Source organism: Etheostoma spectabile, chromosome 14 (genome assembly GCF_008692095.1).
Source record: "Etheostoma spectabile isolate EspeVRDwgs_2016 chromosome 14, UIUC_Espe_1.0, whole genome shotgun sequence".
NCBI lineage: Eukaryota > Metazoa > Chordata > Actinopteri > Perciformes > Percidae > Etheostoma > Etheostoma spectabile.
Window position 1 is genome coordinate 3654969 of NC_045746.1, and position 20000 is coordinate 3674968.

The window sequence follows — 20000 nt, forward strand, 5'->3', positions numbered from 1 at the left end:
AAAAAAGAGAAAAATCGTCTCTTTTTTCTTGTTTTTTTTGCTTTAAGGAGGGCCAAATGCACTTGTCTGTCTTTCTAATCAAATTGGTTGAAGGCTCTGACAGGAAATCTCCTTCCACCTCTCAGCATTCAGCCAATCACATGTTATCTGACTCTTTCAAAGCCCGGTATTAGCCAGTTTGCAGGCATGGTAAAGATAAAAGAAAGATAATGGTGAACCCATGAACACAACCTTTTAAGCCTTTAGAAGATGACCATATCAGAAACAAGCAGGTATACCAAACACTAAAATTGAAATTATATGCATACATAACCCTCATGATGTTTTTTTTTTACACTTATTTTATTTAAGGACAGATCGAGACCTTTAGCCCCTCTTTGTAATTTCCCATACCTTAAAACTCTATGTTGTTTGCAAAAATCAAATCAGCTCATAGCAGAAAAAGACTTACAGACTTACTCTTGACTGACACCAAGCTAAAAAAAAAAAGACATCATTAACAGTATATTTAATGAAGACTGAACTAATAGAACATGTACAGTTTGCCCATACACTGTCTAAAGAACTATTAATTAGCCATAAAGCAAACATTAAAATAGTATAAATAAAAATTGTTTCATTTGTAGTTTCAAACTGGTCTTGCTAGTTTGCGTCGTTCGCTTGCCATAACCCAACCCTGGTGGCTTAGTCATTAATACTGTCACCACTTATCAAAAAGATCCTGGGCTCAAATCTCATTACTGGTACACCAAGAAAATTTAGTTGGGCATGGGAAGATGCTGGTGATTTGTGAGAGGCTTGAGAGCACTTCAACATTGCTTATTAGTTTTGTTCTGAAATGTTTAACATGGGCTTTCTGGTACATGGAAATGTTTTTTAAAACCCTGCATACAAATTTTTTGTATCTGACTTTGTTTCAAGTGAGACGTGCAAGCATACTGCAATAGTTACAGTTAATTCGAAATATGTTCTACTCCTGAATGAGTAACACTACCTTTATTTTAAACAGTAACACATACCTAGAGATGCCCAAGCCACTCCACGAACCCAGTCGTCATGCCCTTGCAGTGACATGGCCTTCTGGAGCTGTAATAGAGCAATTAAAAAAAGGTTAGATGTCACTCTCACAGTTTTGTAATTAAAATTAAAGAGTTGGCACAGAAAAAATTGAATGACCACCTGTCCCTGACAGTATCAGCCTGAGCTTACCTCTCCGTTGGACAGCACATACAGATGCACCTGAGAGTTATCACCCCCACAGGCCAGTATGGGAACTGTTAGGAAAGATGCTCAGGTTTTCACACAAGTCATGTAAGCGCGCGCGCGCGCGCGCGCGCACACACACACACACACACACACACACACACACACACACACACACACACACACACACACACACACACACACACACACACACACACACACACACACACACACACACACACACACACACACACACACACACACACACACACACACACGTTTCATAAACAGGAGCATGGTGGAAGGGAAGGATGAAGCACAGCATCAAACAGACGACAGGCATGTAAAACAGAAAGGCAAAAGGAAACAAGACACTTCAAACGCATGCTGCATATGACATCGGGTTATAGGCACTTAAGCAGTGATGCAAATTGAGATGGATGACATGAGACAAAAAATGTCTGTCTGTGTGTGTGTGTGAGTGTATGTGGCGCACAACCTAAAGGTTGTCTATGTAGAAACAGCTTAGGCTTACCTCTGCTGCCTGGCAACAGTGCCAGAGAGACATCCATCATGAAACTGCTGCCAAATGATAAGGTATGGAGGCACTCAGCTGAAAAACACAAATGCACATGGAATTAAACTTTCTGAGCCCATATGAGTAATAATGCTACACAACTAAAAAAAGAATAGCTAATATACCGGTATTATGTTAAACTATAGGGCTTTTGTGTGAACAGGACTACATGTACACTTCTTTTGACTGTTCCTGCAACATTTTAATCTCTGCCTCCATTAATGTGTAGCGGCCAAGGGTCGTTCAAGCTGTCACAATCCAACATAACATGCATAGTATTTATATCTGGGCCTACACCCCAAGGTTACGCCCAGGCCACACACACAAGCTTAATTTCCATGCTTGTCAAGCAGCATCAGTGTTCATCTGCACTGACAGGTGGACAGAACTTCCAACAAAGAGAAGCAGTTATGGGTGACAGCTTAGAAAAAAGAAAAGTAGATAAGGATGACAGTTTGGAACACCGCTGATATTTAATTTTTTTTATGGGAGGAAATTAAAGCAATATCACAGTTAATATGGTTAATTAATACAACTGTGGTGATTCTGTTAGCTTACATTTTTAAGAAAAATAAAAACATTGCAACGATAGATTACACAGTACGTACGGTAATTTCTGTCCAAAAAACATTTCACTTTTTTTTTTTTTTCTATCATTGACAGATTGTTTTGCATGTTTTGCCTCCAAGTGCTTTTTAAACTATGTGTGTACTCACACAATGTCATAAATGTGATGGATGATAAACAGTTTTGCAGCACTGCAGATGTGAGACAAATGATAATGTTGTTTGTAAATATATATTATTTATTTATCAAATAATATGTGAGCCTGTTCTGAATAGAGTCCTAAGTCAAAACAAAAATTCAAGGCACCTGGTGGAAATTAACTAGTTCTTGCAAAGCAGACTTTTTGAGAAAGTAAGAATGTTTTCTTTTTACAAAATATTGACAAGATACATAATCTCCAGGTTACCTCAGTGGCTTCTAACTAAACCCCTAAAAGGGATCACAAGATTAATCTAAGGAGTTGTGAAATGATTATTTGGGCACAAACATTTTTTTACCCATTGATGCCTTAAACGTATTTAAATGAAATGGTCTAAGAAGGGTAAATCACTGATTGAACTGCGCACAACTCACAGACATGCTCCCTGTGAAGATTGGTATAAAGAAGACATTTCTTCATATTAAAAGGGTCACAAGCAAAAAAGGTTGTGAATCACCCGTATTAATACTTTATAAGACTCTTTTGTAGCGTTTCCAACATTGTTATGGCATCAAAGTACTGTACCACAAGTCACAACAGCTCCACAGGCTGGCACTAAAATGTATTTGTCAGGGTTTTTGTGTCTCTCACCTTCTTTTGCTTCATTGCAGAGCCACAGTTTGACTGTGGAGTCAGATGCTGAGGAGGCCACCAGGATCTTTGGGTCCTCCACATAGATAGCATCCACAGCACAAACTGGACCAGTGTGGCCCGTACACTCCACCGACTGGATGAACTGGAAACAGCAGAGAAAATCACAAACACGGGTTGTTGGAGCAAGTGGTATTAGCTCCGCCCATAGGGAGCTGGGTTGGGAACCGGAAGAGGTTCAAATCTGGTTCAAATCCCCGTACGGACCAAAAGTGTGGAGTGTGAATTAGTAGCCGGAGAGTTACCAGTTTACCTCCTGTACCAAAACCCCAACTGCAAAGAGTGGGCTCCCTCAACCATGTATAGATTCTGAGCCTCTGTTTAATGTGTGTGCAACTGCCTTTATTGCTGCCAAACAGTAAGCATTTATTTATCCTGGCATGTCTTCTTCTTACCTTCCCATTTTTAACCTCCCATACGATGAGCCGATTGTCTGAGCCTCCTGAGACAAGATGACTCTCTGGAGCTGAAACAACAATGACAACACAGTTAAGTAAAGAGACACTTACCTTTTGTTCACCTTTGGACTGAGCCTGTTTTTCATGGTTTGGGCTATGCCATTTAGCTACAAGCTTAATGCTACAGCATACAATGATACTTTTTATACAATAGTGTGCTTCAAAGTGTTTTGCTAACAGTTTGGGAAGGCTTTCTGAGCTCAAACAGGAAGATTTTTCAGGGTACGGTGTGGAAGAATGGCCTGCGCTGAGCCCTGGTTTTGGAACAAGATGTTCATCAATCAGTAATGTCCAATGGTCTATATACTTTAGACCAATGATTCTCACAGTGGGGCACTCTGTCAGGGGGTCCGTGACAAGTTTTTAGATCCATTCGTTAATGGATGTCATATTAAAGAAAACAGATTACTTTTTATCTAGCAAATCTTTAACTTTTAGAATCTACAAATAGGTCATGTCTAATATCTTTCTAATTAATTTCTCCTGTGTTGTTATTTCAACTAACTAAACCTATAGAAATGTACGAGGTGACATGCCTGAAAAGGATTTTTACACAAACGGTTTTAAAGCCACAACGATGAAGACTAGCTGAAGACTATTTCCACCAAAAATTTTAGATCCATACCCCGAATTAATTGAAGACTAATAAAACATCTCACTTCTACTCGCGCACATGCCTCTCTACATTTGTTGTGGTGGCAAATCAAACGGACGAGAAACTAAATAAGTTACTGATCCCATTCAGCAGTTTAACAGCAGCTCCATCAGTGAGCGGTTGCCCCCCTCTCTCTCTCTCTCTCTCTCTCTCCCTCTCCCCCCACACTCACCACAGTCCTCTCTGTGGATCCATTGGACTGTATTCACTCGTCCTGTGTGTCCATTCAGCATAGCCACAACTCTCTTCTCCTGAGGTCAAACCAAATACTGTTTTATTAAGGTAACGAACAAAGTATACGTTTATTTACATTCTCGGTTATCGTTAGGTGTGACATCTAACAACGAAAGCTGACTTTACAGAAGAGCTTAGACATATTTTACTACCTGCGGGTCGTACAGAGCTACGGAGGTACATGTCCCGAAGGCAATAGTCCCCCCACGACCCCAAGAAACAACATTTGGAGTCCTGTTTGCACAACAAGCTACATGGCATGTTTCAATTACGGGCGCCGCCATCTTGAAAGCTAGAGATGTGGCGTTGCTGTAAATGTGTCTGTAGCTAAACAGACCCGTGCGAACAAAGGTTCCGCATCCAAAGAGCTACAGCGCCACCATAGACTTTAATTGTGATATTGTTTTGGAAACGTTTTTACAAACGAAAACCCCACGTAAAGATCTTTATTATTTTTAGTATAGTTCAAAGTAGTTTAAATGTCGGCGATAATAAAATATTAAAACGTTTTAGATATAGAACCACATCTATGGTTTTAACTCACTAATGCAGTGCGGAGGGCTGTCCACTAGATGGCGCCCGTCAATCACACAATCCAGAGAATCTACCCCTTCAAAAATAGTTTTATAAACATAATTGCCGTTTCCTATTTTTATATTGTTCAGTAAATGCAAGGGTTGTCTTCAGTGTCATTTACTGACACTAGACAGATGCAGCAGAGTGACTTAATTAATGAGGGGACCAACCTTCAACCAGAAGACCAATGTTCAAATCTTTAAGCATCCATCCATTTCTCTCCAAACAACACAAGTAAGTCCCCACCAGCTCTGTTTTGGTCTGACCTTTGGCTCCCTGTAGCAGGATAAAATAAACAATCTATTCAGACTATTACATAATCACGTTATAATACCCTTTCTCACTTCAAGAACATTTAATCATATAATCGTTGATTCTGTTATCTACTTTGGTTAATTTCACTGAACATTACATTTGCTGTGTTTTCTAATTATTCCTAAAAAAGGCCAAGTTAAACTATAGAGTTAGTGAAACATCCATGAACAAGAAATGAACAACCAATGATAACTTGAGTTCTTGATTGTGTCGTTATTAGACAGCACATGTTACCAAAGTCAAATGTTAACTTGTTTGCCTCAGTCTAAGCCAGAAGACAACCAGATATAAATATACTGCATGTAATCCAAATGGCTGATGACATTTTGTATTTGTTTTAAATTGCTCCATCAACAATCAAGATGCCACAAAATACACACACTGCTGTGTCGGACTGGATCATCCCCTTGCCAAGTAGTGACTGGTCGCAGCTGAGGTAGCTGCCAGCCAGCAGGCCTTACTTGTTAAAAAAGAAGAAGCTGGATTTCAAAGGTCGAGGCGACAGTTTTGTCACAAGGAGTTTCTGGGCGCACACTTGACAAGATCAAGGGGAAATGTGATGTCATCTGTGAACCCTTGATAAGATATGACAAATTAAAATGTTGCAGGGATAGAGCCATATAATATGAGGACGTGAGAAGGGATGTAGTAGGAGTGGCTGGATCTTTTTTGGCTTGCCTCTAGCGGTGCTGACTTTTGGTATATGTGTGCGTGACAAAGACAAAACAGAGGAACTGTCACCAACACTTGGGGAGGAAATAGATTGTGTTCGTCTTGCTACTGTTGTCCCTCCTCACTCAGTCTCAGGGAGACAGAATTTAAATCAGACATGGAAGGGTGAGACAACCTTTCCGTGGAGGATACCCATGCATCTAAGGCTCTCGTCTCCGGAGTGGCAGCTAGGTGATAGCTGGGATTTAGCCAAACAGCTGTGTCTGTGAAAAAAAACATCTCTATTATCTTTGTTCTGCTTGGACTATGCATTCATGAAATCTCAGTACTTTCCTACACAATACAGGATTAGTTTGAGCAAATGTAATAGGTCATTGCAGAAAAGAGGAGATTTATTTTGGAAAGATCCTCCTGTCCTATATACCATTCCCAAAAATAGTATATGGATACTTATTTGAAAGGTTTTGGGAACATGTCTTTGCACCCAGTTGCAAATAACAGTTTTTCTTAGCCAGTGATGACAGGGTCAAAAGCACTTTGATTTAGACCATGGACATACTCTGCATCAGCCATGATGCCATCATTACATGGGTGCTCAACAGATTGAAAACTATGTTCCCGCTAATTAGCAAATTGTATTGCTGTAGCATCTGTGTCAGTGAATTTAGCAATTATACTGTAAATCTAGGTTTCTTAAGCTTTTCTGGTCCTATTTTTGTAACAAATGTCATTTTACTTTGAATATATGGCATGTCTTAATTTGTATAATAGAGTGGAGGCAAAATCAATTTGTTAGTTCAGAAAGTGTAATATAAGTCTATTTCCATTAATCTCTCATTTAATTTAGTGACCTGTGGATCCTAACCCCAAAACTGAGAAACTCTGTCCTATGTAATGCTTACAAGATTACTGTATCTTCATCTCACTGCTGTGTGCATCTAGTATTTAGAAAAACAGAAAATGTTTTACGGTGTAGCTAATATCCTTAAATGTTTAATTTCATTGTGCCATATGTTGCCACCAAGTGCTCAATGACTCAGTGTGCCGGAGGAACTCTGCAGCTTGGAGAGTAATTGAGGGAATAACTATTATGAACCTCATAGGGGGTTGAGAGATGATAGAGAGATGTTTTCTTTTAGTACTAAAATATTCTTGGGGAGTTTAAAGTGTCTTTCTCATTTAATGCCATCCCCCTCACTCACCTAAAATACAATAATTTAACACTGATACAGGCTAAGACAGTGCACATATTGACTCTATAATTATACTATTATACTTTTAGCATCTCAGGTAGAGTAACAAGTATTTTGCAACTGAATACTCTCTCTTTTTCTTTTCTTTTTCTAAGCTTTCAGTAAAAGTGTAGAAAGAACTGAATGTATCTTGGTGCATGATTGGTATTGTATATGAGAATGAAACAAATAATGAAACAACAAAATAAAATAAGATAGATAACTAAACTTTTGTAGATTATCTTTCCTGACACACACACACACACACACACACACACACACACACACACACACACACACACACACACACACACACACACACACACACACACACACACAGAGTTATTGTCTTAACGTTTGGATATAACCATGTATTAAATTTGTAGAAACATGCAGCTCATGCATAATATGTCCAATTATTTATTACATTTACACATTCCTGTGTGTTTACATATACTATTCCATACTGTAGAGAGCATCTCTGACAAATGACGCAGCCTTCAGACAAAGAAGTGCTGGATGGAAACTGAATTCTAATAAATAAATGCAAGGTGTCCTCAATTGTGTAACAGAGAAACGGAGATGCAGAAATAAGCCAAGATTACAAGGGTGGGTGTCTGATGTGGCACTTCGCTGCTGCCTTGTTTGTTTATGTGCAATTAAATTAGCCTTGTCCCTGAGGATGCCTATTTGGCAGGGGGAGAGCGGTAAATGACAGATGACCCCTTCCTCATTAGCAATGCCCCTTGACATATTAAAAAGTTGGATCTTTATCATTCCGTGGTCCATTTTATTAGCCCTGGCAGCAGTTTAATCCTTCCTGACCACCTGTAAACCAGCCAGGATTAAACGCATTTAACATTTAAACAACTCCTGAAGCTTTAAACTGTAAAACTATTCAGAGTAAAACAGTAAACAGTGTGCAGCCAACTAAATATTCAACCAGGGCACCTCACCTCAGTTTGACCACTCTTTCACAGCGGCCTCTCTGGTCACTGTAACGTTGTAAGTGGGTGAGTTCAACTGCAGGTCCCTGTCAGAGAGAGTGCAAGTATTCTGAGTGATATTCCTTTTAGTTCATCTGACATGTGGGCCTAGGGTTTCCCAGAGGCACATTGTGTGAATTGTGGTATGAAAACTAGATACCAAACATGGAGTGTTAAACAACCACATACAAAACATAATCTTGTATAAAATATACATGAAGAGGACCATCATCAAGAACAACAGTGTATATGTAAAAAGTATATTGCTCAAGACAGACAGACACTTTCTTATGTTTTATGTTGCGGGGGGGCTTGAACTTTTCACCACAATCCTCCCTTTGAATCCCAAATTTCAATCTACTTATCCAACAGGGGAATATGACTGAGTGCACTCATTTTACATCTTGCAATGTGCAAAATCACTATCTCTTCAGGCTCAGCAGTTCCTGTTCCTGGAGCTGTACAGCCAGAAGGAATGATCCAGAGAGAGAGAGAAGAGAATTCAGCACTTCTAAAGAGAGAGAAAGAGAATAGCAGCTGTTAGCAATAGAATCACACTGTGCATACTGTTAGCATCTTGTATTTAATGAATAATACTCTTGGACTGTGCAGATAAGTATACACAAAAGGGACTTCTCTTCCCATAGCCTTACGGTACCTTTTATGGGGTGTCAGGCAAAATGCAATGTGCCTGAAGAGATTAGAGGCAGAGGAGCAAATATTTAGTATTCCAGTACAACAGAGATGCTTTTTGAAAAACAAGTCTTTTTCTCAGCTAGAGTATGGCACTGCCAAACAAACTCAATGAGAATATGCAAATAGTTTTGTTTGTTTGAGTTTGTGGATGGAAGGCAATTTGTCTTGGTGATAACTAAACTATTTCCACTGAAATGGTTAGGATGTACCATATTTCCTATCTTATTATTCTGCCTCTTGAACGTATCGGCTGTGAGTAGAATTATTTAAACCAGCACAAGTTGATACAGCCCAATGCAAGTAGCCCAAGTGGAGCTTGTTATCATCGTATCTCTTGGAAGAGAACCTCTTATCGTAGCAGTAGTAGAGCCATTTATCAAAGTGGAACACGGTTTGTCCTGCTCATAGCAGCCAGCCTGCTTGCGTGCCTTTATAATGATGCAGTGTGTGTGTGTGTGTGTGTGTGGAGTGAAACTTATGTAAACAGGGAGAGTAACTAAAGCATAGCTCTGGGGTTTTAAATACTGGCTGGGGCTGAGAGTGGCAGACAGCATTTATACACACACACACACACACACACACACACACACACACACACACACACAAAGCCATTGTCTCTTCTGCTGACACGGAGTGCGAGCCAGCCACCATAGTTGATGATAAAGCAGGCAGCAAAAGCCCTCACTAACAGTCCAACACTGCTTATAAGCCATATCTGCTCTCAGCCATCTGGTGTCTTTGTAATATAAAGTGTTACTCATCCAGTGGCTGCACTTGTAAAGTTAGAAATACTGGAGCCACTTGAGGATACAGAGAATTTGGCTATAGTTTGGCCAGGCTTGGATCCTGGCGGCAATAAAGTATTTGAGTCCCATTACGGATACAAGTCACTGGGTCAGAAAATAAGAAGAGGAAGGATGTGTTACCAGGATGCGACAGCAAGACTTAAAGAACCTCTAATACAGACAAATTAGACTTATTTATGATAGTTAACAACTGTATGAGTAGGGATGTTGAATCGTCTTATGTCCAGATGAAAATCATTTGCATGTAGAGACAACATCCATATGAGTTATCATAACCTCCAAGTCGGTCAGTTTGTTTAAAAAGATTATTTGTTCCTGAGAGGAACAAATAATCTTAAGCAAATATATGCATCATGCATCAAAGGACAAACGCTTCTTTTATATTGCTGAGATTTTGGTTTATCCCTTTTGGCATTTATGAGTTTCTTTTTAACTTTTTTCTTATCTTGATATCCACATTGTGAAAGCAGTCTGGGGAAATGTGGAGAAATGTGTGTGTGTGGGGGGGTGTTGACTGTTAGAAATGGTTAAATGAGGAGTGAGGGATTTAAACCCTGTGTAGGCCTACCTAACATCTTGCATCACATCATTCTGCCTATATATAGAGTATGAAAAGTAATACAATTTGTAAAAAACAAACAAAAACAAAGCTAATCTGTGTCCCCCAATCCACAACTCAAACACACACTTCTTTTTGAAATTATGGGTTATATTGATGGGTTCACCCTAAGCTCTTGTAAAGTGATTTACAGCCCTTGTCGTCTTTTCAAAAATATATCCGCGGAGGATAATTCTATTTTAGTCGGAGCATAAAAAAAATCCAGCTTAATCTACGTGTTCCAGTTTGTTTTAGATTCCAAAACAACAGCAGCTGCCCTATTATATTTTTGACATTTGTTTGCGGTTTCACTGATTTCCACCCAAACCAGCAGTATAAAATCATAAATATACATGTTGGAACAACTTTAGTAGCCTACCCTTCTCCCTTTTAGATCCTGGGTAACCTACAGCGCCTCAGTTGGTAAGATCATGAAAATAAATGCTGTACCCAGACACACAAAACGTAAAAAAAAAATTTCAAAGTAGGCACTGCATTCCAGTCAGTGCAGTCGGGTTTGATTGACATATCTGGTGTGTATTTGGTGAGGATGATAAGAAATTGTCAGACTCCAGGGGATAATGTGGGATTCTTTGTCTCAAACCAGAGCTGCTGTGCTGTGAGAAAGCTTCACGCCTCTCTAGAGGGCACTGGATGCAAAATCCTCTGAAATCTGCATGGATGGATGTGTGGATTTTTATTTATTTTTTTAAACTAAAACTCCTCTGAAATTTGCATGACTGGTTAATGCATTTTCAAATCAAAATGTTATAGGCTGCTATAACACATCAACTCTTTCTATTTTGCACGCCAAAACAGATAGATGCACTAGCCTACTGATGTTTCACATTCAAATACTTCATGTATTCACGTATTCAAAGGCGTCTAATTTGATAATGTTTTGCCATGTAGGCTAGCCTACATAAAATAATGACCTGCACTTCGGAAAGCCGTGAGGTGCAGCCAGCAGTGAGAACCTGAAGGTGCCTGTGCGTGCTGTGGTGCGTGTGTGTGGTTGCCCACAGTGGTGTGCTGCAGTCCGCCGCCTGCCCTTGTTGAGTAAACTACATGGACATTAGCGGGCGCAGCGGCACAACCACCAAGCCAAAGTGGATTAAAACAGCGCGCGTGCGTAGAGACACTCGATAAACGATTCTGTAATCAAGTTAGAAATCCCGGTGTGCAATAGCAGGTCCGTTACACCAATTTGCAACTGCGAAACAGCAAGGGAAAGGCTCTTAGTAAAGCCAGTAGTGCGTTGTGTGTCAGGCAGGGAGAGCTCGGCGGGAATGGCTTCATCTCCGTGCGGCAACAGTAACTTTGATTCCGGTCTGGAAATCAAAACTCGCTCTGTGGAGCAGACGCTTATTCCTTTAGTATCGCAGGTGAGTACCGTACACGTTAAACAAGCTTTGCATTGTTATTTCGGAGCACATGGTACTTTAAAGTGAACTTTGGCTTCACAACAACAGCCTTGTTCGCACACAAGAGGCTAACTTTGTTTCTTGTGTTTACTCGCGGGATTTACACGGAGACTGTCTGCACGTTTTCACTCTCGTGCTCTGTTTAAAGACTGTCCCGCTTGTGGTTTAATTTATAATTTTGTTATGTTGTAGCCTACTGGTGTCGTTGCTGTTATCAATAAAGTCGTCGAACTCAAAACCCTTCTACATGTAAGACAGCCACTAAGACACAATTAGACTAAAGACACAGGTTTGTTGTTATGCATAAGTAGGCTATAGGCTACTATTATATAGGCTACTCTGCAGCCTACTGTAAATGGGTGCAATTAAACCAATGATCAGCCATCCAAAAAAAATGTTAATCTCCGTGATATTAATCCTGTCTTTAGCTGCCTGGAGGCCACCAGAAACTCTCCTGGAATTCCTCATAACACTTTGAGAAAATATTGTGTTCAACAGGGCATACTAGTTTTCCCAGAAGTAGTGTGCTGCCCTTTGCCAGTCCTGAACCACACTGTGACTCCCACTTCTCTAATTGGGGCACTTTGGGGCACGTGTTTTGTTTTTCAATAAACAGAAGAAAAAGAGAGACCCACTTAAAGCCACTGCACTCTTTCATCAACTCTTCTCTTGCACACTTGAAACAGTAGCCCCAGGTTTAAAAGCAAGGCGTTTAGGTCAATGATTTAATTAATCATTTAATTGTATAGTGTAACATAGTAGGCTGCAAGTTCCGAGGCTGTTTCGTAATGATTTGTTAAGCAGTCATGTTATTGTAGGCTGTTCATTTCCATTATAGGAACAATAGCGGATGATTCATTCTGCAAATCTTCTGCTTTTAACATGCCCATTGCTGTTTTTCACTGTTGTTTCCTGGAAGGTGGGTTGCATCTGCTGAATAGTGGAGTGACCACCAGTCTTATAAATGCTAATATCCCCTTGTTGAGCAGGAGGCTGAAAGGGGAGAGACCTGTAAAGGTTCTGTTGTTTCCACTTAGTCAGTGGAAGAAAGAGGAGTCTCACCGGTGGGTTAAAAGAGTCAGGACAATGCCAAGGTGGAAGGTCCCGGACACTGTCCTTCCCCTTGTAAACGCTGAAAGCCTGCTTCCTCCCTCTCATTGTACTGAAAGATGTAGGCCATCCTGTACTGAATGGGTATGGGTTAGTTATCAGAAAAGGATATCTGGTAGGGCGTGTGCTTTCTGTGCAGCCTGTTAATTTAGATTTTCAAAAGTACACCAACAAGTTTGATTATACAGTATGAGCAATCAAGGGTAAATCCAAGTAAGGTGATGTGATGCAAACAGCAGTTACTGTTTATAGTAGACTGCTGTAATATTGTGCAAAAGTATCCAGTAAATCTGCTGTACTCTGCATTATCTTAATAATATTTACCCTGCAGCAAACTTATGGTGCACTCTTGCCTGCTGAGAAAGACTGGCTGAGCTTCAGTCTGAAGTATAGAAGAATATTCTGTATATATTAACAGCATTCAGCATATAACGGTCCACTGATGAGCAGTGGGCCTCAAGGACAACTAACTTTCTTTTTTCCTCAGTGTGAGGCATGTCCCCATAGCAACAGAGCTCTGCAATGCTAAACGAAACATTCCCTTGGGCATTCTTACATTCTCCATATGTAATGTTTTGTTGTTGTGATGGAGGACGGTCACTCACTGGGTGCTGACTGGTACATTAGTTTCACCTGTTGTGAGTGCTTTTCATCCAGTGTGGTCATAAAATCACAAATTGCTCAATTACTGCAAATATGCACAATACACGTTTTAGAGCTGAAATGATTGATCGATTAACAGAGACAGCAACAATTATAATTGATTTATCATTTGAGTCTCTTTTTTTCAAACAAATATTATGTTCTCTAATGTGAATATTGGCTAGTTTTCTTTGTCTTCTATTAAAATAATTTTTTTTGGGACTGTTTTTTAAGATGTCACCATGAACTCTAGGAACTTGTGATGGTCATTTATTTTAGAATTTTCTGATATTCTATAGACCAAAGTATGAATTGCCTAATGGATAAAATAATCATTAGATTATTTGATAATGTAAATAAACCCTACATCCCAAGTAACTTACATGGATATTACATAATGTACACAAGTTTTATGATTTTTGGGGTAATGTCCAGAAATGTTTAATAGGAATATAACAGGAAACTTGAGGGATTTTGCGGCAATTTGTTTCTTGCGTTCACAGAACAACATAAGCCTTATCCCTTTCTGTGTTAGGGTGTTTGAGGAATGTGCACAGAAGGAAATTGCCAAAAGAAATCTGTCCAACTTGTGTATGTGCCAGTGGTTATTAGAAATAATTATGTTTATTGCAGTGGTGGTACTCTCATTACCACCTAAATGTGAGTAAGATAACTCAGTTAAGGTTTTTACGTGACAGTTCTGAGAATGAATATTGGCTTACATGAGCTATAATTGAATCATTATAACCAGTGTAAACACACTGACTGTGTGGGCAGTTTTGAGCGTCTTTGCTTTTTAGAGAGGCTTAGTATAAATGTGTGTTTGTGTGTGTATGCATGCTCATATGCTGTAGGGTTCATTAGATAACTATCAAGAAGGAAATGAAAAAGCAGTGTCAGTGAGAAAAGCCGGTGTTTGATAAGGTATCATGATGCCCCCACTCTTCTCCTCTCCTCTCCTCTCCTCTCCTCTCCTCTACTCTACTCATGACGTTGATATCCTCAGGCCTCTGTTATCAGCTTCTCTCCCACCAGGGTGTAATTATAGGCCTGGGAGTCTCCCAGCCGTGCACTACGCATATATATATACACACACACACACACACACACACACACACACACACACACACACACACAGCACCCCCCACACACACAACACATAGACACAAGCACATAGCCTCACCTACCTTTTCTCTTTTCTTGCTTGTATGTTCACCTTGTTATCTTGGTTGATCAAATGGTGTCTAAATGTGTCCTGTTTTCATAATGTGACCACCTGGATGTTTTCTATCTGTATCCCCTATCAATTTGACCATACACTTCACCCTTTTCAATACTCTCCTGAGATAGGAATTCACTATTGTGCTTTACTTCCCTTTTCTGCTACAGCCATCTCCATACCAATGGACTTGCATTGTAGGGGCATGGCGAGGGTAATGATTGCTCTGTGGTGGTCAGAAATGTATGGCACACACAGAGGGAGGGAACAATGTGTTTTGTGTGTTGTGGTGTGTGTGGGTGGTGTGTGGTGTGTGTGTGTGTGTGTGTGTGTTTGTGTTGTTGTTGTGTGTGTGTGTGTGTGTTGTGTTGGTGTGTGTGTGTTTGGGTGTGTGTGTGGTGTGTTTGTGTGTGTGTGTGTGTGTGTGTTGTGTGGTGTGTGGTGTGTGTGGGTGTGTGTGTTGTGTTGTGTGTGGTGTGTGTGTGTGTGTGGTGTGTGTTTGGTGTGGTGTGTTGTGTGTGTGTGTGTGTGTGTGTGTGGTGTGTGTGTGTGTGTGTGTGTGTGTGCGCGCCTTGCCCGTGTGTCCTACCTGTTATGTGCTTTGTAGCCAGTTGGAAGGCAATTAGAGATAATCTGGCTGCTTTTTCCTTGAGATCTGACTCCTGTTTTAAAGTGGTGATTAGTGGAAAAACAGTTCTGTTCTTGGTTTTTATAATTGAGGTGTTTTTTTTAGTTAAAACACACCAGCCCTGAGTGAGTGCTAACATCATGCTGACGAGGTGCAAGGCTGCTGCTGTTGTTGTTTATGTGTGGGAATTCATAGGGGCTAGGGAGTATGTATGTCTGTATGTATGAATGAGACTTTGATCAAATCTGTGAACATTTAAACACTTGTGATTATGTAGCTTTCTTTTTGCAAGGCTAAGCCAGGAGTTTCTTAAACTATAATTGGGTCTGAAAAATCTGTTCTCTGTCCAAGATTGTTAGCGTTGACTTTGTCATGCTTCCAGGGTTTCTGTGGTGCTTGTAATTTTACTGTCTGATGTGCTAAAAGGATTGTGGGTAAAAAGTTTTTACATGTTCAATTTGATAGCAAACTGGATTGAACGTCCTTATTTATCAGCCAAACAAAAGCTCAATGGCAAGTTTGAGATTGTGGTTTGTTTAAAGCATTAGCATTATATAGCATACATTCTGCATTAAACAAAACGCTGACAAAAAGCGCTCCATAAACACATTCCTCACTTCGAGGTAGTGAAGTGTTTTTTTATACCCAGACAGAGGGGCATTACTCTTGCCATGAGCTCTAACAGATCTGCTTCCTGCAGCCGTATGATGATGATAATGAAGACAAATGGGTCCCTGGAATGAAGGTGAAACCACATGAGAATTACAGTGCGCCACAAGCGTGCATGCGTGTGCATACACACTCACAGACCGAAATATACTAGCATCCTGGGAATGAGACAAAATAAGCTGTGAGCGTGAGTGTGGTTTGTATCGGCGTACTTTGGTATGTGTGATTCTGTGATCTGTGGTGCCAGTGTCTGAGCTTTCATGTTTAGGCACTTGCATTTTTTGTGTGCTGTGTTGCTACCATAACCATGACACCGTCAACCATTCAGGCATTGGCCAAAACAAATGTTTGAAAACACATTTTTAGCACAAGTCAGACCGCCACCACAATGTCACTGCCATTTTTTTCTGGTTTGCCATTATTAGTGGAAGAATAAAGAATAGCCAATATACACTAATACTCACATTAATTTGCCTATACAGTATTTGTCTTTCATCTTTGACTTGAGATGGGCAAAGTGTGTGGTTTAGTGTTTTGTTTTAGCCGATTCCCCCCCCACCAAATATATAAATATAAATCACAGTAAGCCTGATTCCCATTATTGTTGTGTAAATAAGGATTTGAGGCAAGTTCTTGATCAGTCTAAGTGGTTGCATTAGTCAGCTTACTTTGTCCGTTTAGAGAATTCAGATTCTCTTTTGATGATTACACTCACCAGCCTAAACCTCCCACCCTCACTCTCATTTTCCAGTTTTTTTGTATCTCTTTGAGAAACACACACACACACACACACGTAAACGGTTTGCAGTTTGCATAACCAGTCTTCCTTGTCCTTCCCTTTTTTCCCCTTTTCTCACTATTGCTATCAAGGTAGTCATTACAGATCGCTGTTCTCAGTAAGTGCCAATAAAAGGGTCTGTCTCACATGTTCATCTGTTGACCTTTCCCCGTCTCACACGTCAATCTGTTGACCTCTCCCTTGCTAAAATACTGTACTTCCACACGAGGAGAAGGGTGTTTATTTCTGTGTGTGCACGGGTGTATGTGTGTGATTGCATATGTGTGCCAGAACCCTCCAAAAAACTCAGCCCAAAACGCGAGTTATGGTTCTGCGGAAGCTCCACGCAGAGCTTTCGCCCTTAGCCTTTGTAAGTGGCCTGAAGATTATACTATATCGTGTGTGTGTGTGTGGGTGTGGGTGGAGTGCGTGTGATGGCAAGTACCGACTCTAGAGGCATGGTGAGAGAAACCGTGTCTCTCCTATGCTTTCTGACAAAGGTGGGACATTTTTAACTGGTGCACGTCAAGTTACGGCGTAGGTCTCCGCGTACCTTTGTATGTAGCCACATCGTAGATTTAATGCAGAAGCATAATTTGGCCGTGAAGTGAGCAGTCACCAAGAGAGAACGGCAGAGTTAATTTAATGGTGAAAAAAGGCTTTCTCGCTCTCTGCCATTTAAGTTTTTTGATGTCTTTAGCTAATAGTGATAACCATTTTTAATTGTCTAAATAAAGGCTTCTGCCTTTGATCAAGGTGTATTGCTGGGAGGTTGATAAAGTATTGATTAAACATCCTTCCCATTAACAAAGTGGCACAGTGTGCTCAGAGTGTTGCATTCCTTGTAAACTGAAAATGGAAAGCCATTTCGGGGACCTGTTCTCCATAATGTAGGGTCCTCTGGTGGCAGATAGTTTGTTTTTAATCTCTTTAAGTTATCCCTCACTGAGATTTCTGCCAAAGAAATAGTCCCTAAGAAAACTGTTGATCTTGATTGTTATAAATACAGACCAGGACATGTCTGTAAAGAGGTGTTGCTATGGAATGTTTCAAATGGAATCTTTATTTCTATTACAGGCATAAACAGAATTTAATTCATCTCAGCTCCCAGTTTAAATGATTCTTTATCATACTCACCTTCTAAGTATCCCATGTTAAGGGTCCTCATAGGCCTGCTAAGGCTATTAGAGGCATTCTTGTTTAGTATACAAGTAGCTGTCTGGCCCATTACCAGCCCGTATTTACAGTATACTCCTAGTTTATGATGATTAGATAGTGATGAGACGTCTTATCTCAAAGTGTGTGCACATAGGAAGAGATCTCTATCAGCAGGGATGTGGAGCCTAATGTAGCATGGTGTTTTGTGTTGTCCATCCTCACTGGAAGCACCCTGTAGATTGAAACAGATGCATAAACACACGCCCAGAAGCACAGACAAGGACATGCTTATTGACATGAATTACTCTGTAGTCGCACAGAGACCATCTGTGAACTTGAGGGGAAAAGCACAACCGTTTCCCTTTCTTGCTTTCATATATTTTACCTTTACCCACCATTGATGATTAGTTATCAAACATCTCATTGTGTGAATATTTTGTGAAAGTCCCCATAGTCAACCCTACAATATTGTGTCAATATCAATATTGAGGTTTTTGGTATAACATATCATCACACATCAACATAAACAATACACAGGCGCATGGTTCAAAAGAGTTGTATTTAGTGTTTTCATTAATTCAAATGTGTGTTTCTTGCGTAACATGCAATAAACCAATCGGAATGTCATCTTCCATTCCCTTAAAAAGCCAGGCTTGTGTGTAACTTGGCGCAGTGCTATTACGATGGCAGATTTGTGTGTGTGTGTGGTGGTGGTCAGAAATGTAATGGGCATCACACAGAGGGAAGGGAAACAATGGGTTGTGTGTGTTTGGTTGGGGGGTGGTGTGTTGTGTGTGTGTGTGTGGTGTTGTGTGTGTGTGTGTGTGTGTGTGTGTGTGTGGTGTGTGTGTGTGTGTGTGTGTGTGTGTGTGTGTGTGTGTGTGTGTGTGTGTGTGTGTGTGTGTGTGTGTGTTTGTGTTGTGTGTGTGTGTGTGTGTGTGTGTGTGTGTGTGTGTGTGTCATAATGTGCACGCTGCATAAGCCTAGGCACATTTTACTAATTTGCTGTTAAAATAACAATACAATGCTGCGTTTTTTTTGGTCAATGGCGCAATCACTTCCCGCTGCCTCAAGATAGCAATACGGCAATAATTCACCTGAACACACCTCCCTGTAAGACCAGCACGCCCATGGCCGCAAAGATGGGCGCAGGTGCTATTTTTAAACAACGTGGGCGCAGGATGGGAAATTGACAACTGTGTCGGTCTTAAACTGGCAAAGACAATTGCGTCAGGCTTTGCGCTGCACAGTGTGCAAGATAGGGCCGGATGTGTTACTGCAAATGGTGTCTGGACGGAGGAGAAAGATGAGTGTGAAAGGACAGCCCACTTACTGTAATCTTGTAGGCATGTACCCTCCCACTTGTCCTGTCAAGTATTGCCAGAGATATCACAGAATATTTCTATATTGTCTGCTGCCTGGACAACCACAGGTAAACAGATCAGTATTTGGCAGGCAGACGTTTGGTTCCAAGTGCTTTTTTCTTGGCAGTTTCTTGGCTTGGTAGGTTGGGTGTGAAGGTAAATATGGTGGAGTGATAATTCCAGTTTGGAGCACATGACATTAAGTAGGACAGTTGTTCACAATGTGAGGTCTGAGCCTTGCTAGGAGAAAGCATTGCAAATCTTGTAAAAGGCAGGCAACCTTGCCAGTTGTGAGGTTGCCTAAAAATCTATAAAATGTTGCACGCAATTGCAGCAAAGTGTCTCATCCGTAAAGGACACTATTTCAATAATACTGTAGATGCTTTAGATATTTTCTTCACATCTAGTCCTAGCTAAGAATACTATACCACTGTGACGTATTCTTTCTTTGCCTGATGTTTTCCAAGTCTGACACTGTGGGTCCCCAGACAAAATTGAGACAACTGTGTCCCCCCAACACTTGCCTACTCTGTCTACTCTTCTTTAAGAAATATTATTGATACTGCAACATGAAAAAAGTTCA

The 20000-nt window shown here is 40.5% G+C and overlaps 2 protein-coding genes across 3 annotated transcripts in view; one reads left to right on the top strand and one right to left on the bottom strand.

Moving 5' to 3' along the window:
• elp2 (elongator acetyltransferase complex subunit 2) overlaps window positions 1-4869 on the bottom strand; it is a 34410-nt gene extending 29541 nt beyond the window's left edge. The window contains 7 exon segments of the mRNA XM_032534974.1: window positions 1020-1086; window positions 1210-1274; window positions 1739-1816; window positions 3138-3282; window positions 3593-3663; window positions 4483-4561; window positions 4697-4869. Of these exon segments, the coding sequence (XP_032390865.1) occupies window positions 1020-1086; window positions 1210-1274; window positions 1739-1816; window positions 3138-3282; window positions 3593-3663; window positions 4483-4561; window positions 4697-4828 (637 nt within the window). The 5' untranslated portion in view covers window positions 4829-4869.
• Window positions 4870-11426: 6557 nt separating this feature from the next.
• The window catches only part of ctnnal1 (catenin (cadherin-associated protein), alpha-like 1), a 52846-nt gene continuing 44272 nt past the window's right edge, over window positions 11427-20000 (top strand). For both annotated transcript variants that reach the window (XR_004334893.1, XM_032534944.1), the window contains exon 1: window positions 11427-11810. Coding sequence is in view for 1 of the 2 variants with exons in the window: in XM_032534944.1 (XP_032390835.1) it covers window positions 11715-11810 (96 nt within the window). In the remaining variant the exon portion in view is untranslated. The remainder of the gene's footprint in view (window positions 11811-20000) is intronic.